The 3,820-nt window shown below is 36.6% G+C and overlaps 1 protein-coding gene across 1 annotated transcript; it reads left to right on the forward strand.

The window, feature by feature from the left end:
* Nucleotides 1-1,538: 1,538 nt before the first annotated feature.
* On the forward strand, nt 1,539-3,051 carry LOC126766161 (putative nuclease HARBI1). Its single transcript, XM_050484032.1, has 6 exons — nt 1,539-1,761; nt 1,815-1,985; nt 2,055-2,237; nt 2,295-2,439; nt 2,502-2,735; nt 2,903-3,051. The coding sequence occupies exons 1-6, from the start codon at nt 1,739-1,741 to the stop codon at nt 3,023-3,025; spliced, it is 879 nt and encodes a 292-aa protein (XP_050339989.1). The 5' UTR covers nt 1,539-1,738; the 3' UTR covers nt 3,026-3,051.
* Nucleotides 3,052-3,820: the final 769 nt, after the last annotated feature.

The following is a 3,820-nucleotide window of genomic DNA, read 5'->3' on the forward strand; positions in this document are numbered from 1 at the left end:
CTGCTGATCTAGGCATATCTCTCTCTATACGTCTACCGAACTCGGCTAGCATCTTCCAAGCAGAAGTACTAGGCATAGAAAAAGCCTGCGAAGTTCTATTAGAAAACCACGGGAATATACATAAAGCAACTATATTTACGGACAGCCAGGCGGCCCTCCTGGCATTGTCTTCACCCATGACAAATTCCAGTACAGTTCACAACTGCAAGAGAGCACTAAGCTCAATAAAAGACAAGCTCCAGACAAGCTAAACTTGATCTGGGTTCCCGGCCACAGGAACATTTTCGGTAACGAAAAAGCAGACGAGTTGGCAAAGGCAGGAGCTTTCCTCAATGAATCCAAGGCGGAGCTAATACCAAGCCCGCTAGGATCGATAAAAGGAGAGATCAATAGACAATTTCAGCAAATTGCAAACAACAGGTGGAAAAACATTACAAAATGCGTCATAACTAAACAATTATGGCCAACATATGACAGGAAAAGAACCAATGACTTATTAAATAGGTCAAGAAAAAGTATTTACAGAATAACAGCTACCACAACAGGGCACTGGCCATTTGGGGAACATGCGTCCAAAATGGGATTGCCCTACAACGACATCTGCCGTGGCTGCGGAGTAGCAGGGAACAAGAAAACAATCTTCCACTTTCTCTGCGAATGCCCAGCTCTAGCACAGATCCGACACAAAACACTCGGAATCCACCAAGCACCAAACCTTGAATGGATTTCCACCAAAAGCATATCGGACATAAGTAGTTTCATCGAAACCTCAAAATGGTTTGAGAGAGAAGGTGAAACGTAATAGCAGATACAGGAGGTTCTACGAATAGTGTATCAAAATGGCACATCAAGTGCTAATTGAGCCCGATAGGGCTGCACTCCTACCTACCTACCTACATATGTATGTATATATCAAAAACAAATTGGCAAGTGGAGGAAATTGGGTAAAAATTTCGAATTAAACAAAAATAAAAACATTAACATATGTATTAAAAGTGCGTGTCAACCAAAACAAAAAAAATTATATAAATCAGTGTAAAGAAACAAAAAACAACACGAACTGGGCGCGAACCCAGAAAAAATCCGATATAAAATAAATATACATACTATATATCTCCAAATATATACACACGTGGCCACGCAAACCTTACCAGTATACCTTCTTAAATTTTTTTTTGTCTTCTTCGTTCTTTCGGGATTTTTTAAATTTGTTTTTTTTTAATGTTTTTGTTAAGCTCAAGTAAACTTAATTATATTATCTAATTACAATTACAGTTTTTAATTTATTACGTTTAACGAGTAAAACATAAATTAGCTTTTCTGTGCTTATACAAAAGCTTCCGATTTGATTGTTTTTAATGTGGTACGCCTAAAAAAAAACCTAACCTAAAAGTGATGGCCTTATATGCTTACCTTTATGTTTCCAAACACAACAACTTAACTATCAGAATAACGAAGTATTTACTTACAAATTTGTCCGGCAATTCCCCTTATGTTTGACAAAAACGATAAGCAGGATTGCATAAACTGGTATTCTGCGAGCAGTCTCAAGTCTCTAATAGAGACGAATCTGTGGTGAAATCTATTTTGTGACTGTTTGGTATTCTGGCGAGTTTGTCTCATCTCTAATTGAGCAGTATCAGTCTCTAACTTGTTATAAGCTTTACACCAGGTCATAGAAAAACAAGAGCACAATAATGGCTAATGAAGTTGAACTATTTTATCTTATGATGAAAAAATGAGAGGAGGAAAAGAGATAATGTGTAAATATTTATAATTTTGCTATAATGGATTACAAGGTGCATATCTTCTAGCTACATTCGCAGGCACAATCTGACTGTTTTGCGAAACAAAGAAAATCCGTTTTCATACGAAGGGATTCATTTAGGAAGCTCTTTCGATTTCCAAAATCTTTATGCTGGGATCTCATTCATCAACTCAAGCCGTATGACCAACAGCAAACATCTGTTCCATTTGAACTTCGGGTGAGTTCCATTTTAACCTTAAAGAAACAGTATGTCTTCATGCAATCAAATTTCTCTAATTTATTTCAGTTCTATATTTTTTATGCAATGGCTTAAACCAGTGTTGCGTGGGAAATGGATATTTCGCGGGGATGAGCCACGGTGGGTTGGCTCCGGTATAATCGACCATATTTGTAAATTGGTGGTGAAGCGTAAACACGGCGAAGTGCGTTTTCCTAATTCTGTTGAAGAATACAATAGAATTAAGACTGGGTAAATTGTATTCCAATTTAAAAGAAAATAAATCGCTAAACAACAATTTCACTCCAGATTTTATTCGAAATTTGGAATAAAGGGTGTAATTGGAGCAATTGATTGCACTCATGTTGGCATAATTGCACCTGCCTTGTCAAACACAGTTGTACCGCATGATTATATGAACAGAAAAGGTTATTATAGCATTAATGTTGAAGCGGTAAGTATTATACATATTCAATAACTAATTAATAAGTAATTTATAACTAATTTTCCCAATAGGTTTGTGACGATGAACTAATTTTCCGGCACGTGAATGCAAAATTTCCCGGTTCATGTCATGACTCCGGTATATGGACTACTTCGCCAGCAAGGATAAAGTTTATAAGAGAACACTCTGATGGAGCTTTTAAATGGCTTTTGGGTGATTCGGGATATCCATTGGAGCCATGGCTTCTTACACCGGTGACAAACCCTGAAACACCAAATGAACAAAATTTCAATACCAGGCATATAGTAAGTATATATAAAGAGCAAGAAACACGATTGAAACAGCATTTGGAATTTTAAAATCACGCTTTCGTTGCATTTCAAAAGAACGTACATTGCGGTACAAACATCCAAATGCTGCATTATTTGTTTATACTTATACAACACATTACAAAAACGTGGCGTTTTTATAGATGAAACCGAAATATTGTCAGATCAATCACCTCCTGAAAATGTGGGAGCAATATCTGAAATCCATTCGGGGGAGTATTACACTCGAGGCAGAGCAGCACGTCAAAGGTTCATTAACACATTAAATAATTAAAATTCTACCAATATATACTTCAATTTAAACTTCATTTATTTCATTTATAAAATAAAAAACATAACAATAAAATAATACATACGTACGTAAGAAGGCACATTTTTCACTTTCACTTTTTTGTACAAAAAACATAACAAAAAAATAATACATATGTACATAAAAAGATACATTTTCCACTTTTTTACAAAAAACATAACAATATAATAATACATATGTACGTAAGAAGACACATTTTTCACACATTTTTCACTTTCACTTTTTTGTACAATGTTCTGTGTTTTTTACAATGGTCTGAGCAAGCGACACCATCGCTGCCGCTAAACTATTAATACATTCCGTGTGTTTGTTAATAGAATCTAATGTCTGAATCCGGAAAGCTCTCTCCTCCTCCGCTTTTCCTTTGATCAAATCCATATATGTAATTCCTGAACATTTCGTCCGTCGTCATTTTTATGGTACGGGACAATGACGGTGTGCAGTCATTGGACGCATCCGAAGTCGTCATCAGGGACGATGGTGCAGCTGTAAAAACTACTTCTTCCTAAATTAGAAAAAGAAAAAACAATTATAAATTCTGCACACTCGTATTGGTCTTTCTTGCTGTTCTTACCTCTGTGCCAATGGCTGGTACATCAGCCAACCCATCAACCGCGATTGACCCCAACGTATCCAACGATCTCTTCTCCATTTCAGAGAGCTCAATTGTTGAGCTGGAACCGCCACCTTTCACCAGTTTGCGCGCTTTGACTCTCCTTGCACGTGACCGTATTTGATTTTTCCAATGGCT

Source organism: Bactrocera neohumeralis, unplaced genomic scaffold (genome assembly GCF_024586455.1).
Source record: "Bactrocera neohumeralis isolate Rockhampton unplaced genomic scaffold, APGP_CSIRO_Bneo_wtdbg2-racon-allhic-juicebox.fasta_v2 cluster11, whole genome shotgun sequence".
In the NCBI taxonomy this organism is placed as follows: domain Eukaryota; kingdom Metazoa; phylum Arthropoda; class Insecta; order Diptera; family Tephritidae; genus Bactrocera; species Bactrocera neohumeralis.

What these genes read in the sequence shown, in the direction of transcription:
- LOC126766161 (XM_050484032.1), top strand. Translation starts at nt 1,739, where the DNA reads ATGAGAGGAGGAAAAGAGATAAT. An exon ending in CTGTTCCATTTGAACTTCGG is followed by an intron (nt 1,986 to 2,054) that starts GTGAGTTCCATT and finishes AATTTATTTCAG; the next exon opens with TTCTATATTTTTTATGCAAT. An exon ending in TACAATAGAATTAAGACTGG is followed by an intron (nt 2,238 to 2,294) that starts GTAAATTGTATT and finishes ATTTCACTCCAG; the next exon opens with ATTTTATTCGAAATTTGGAA.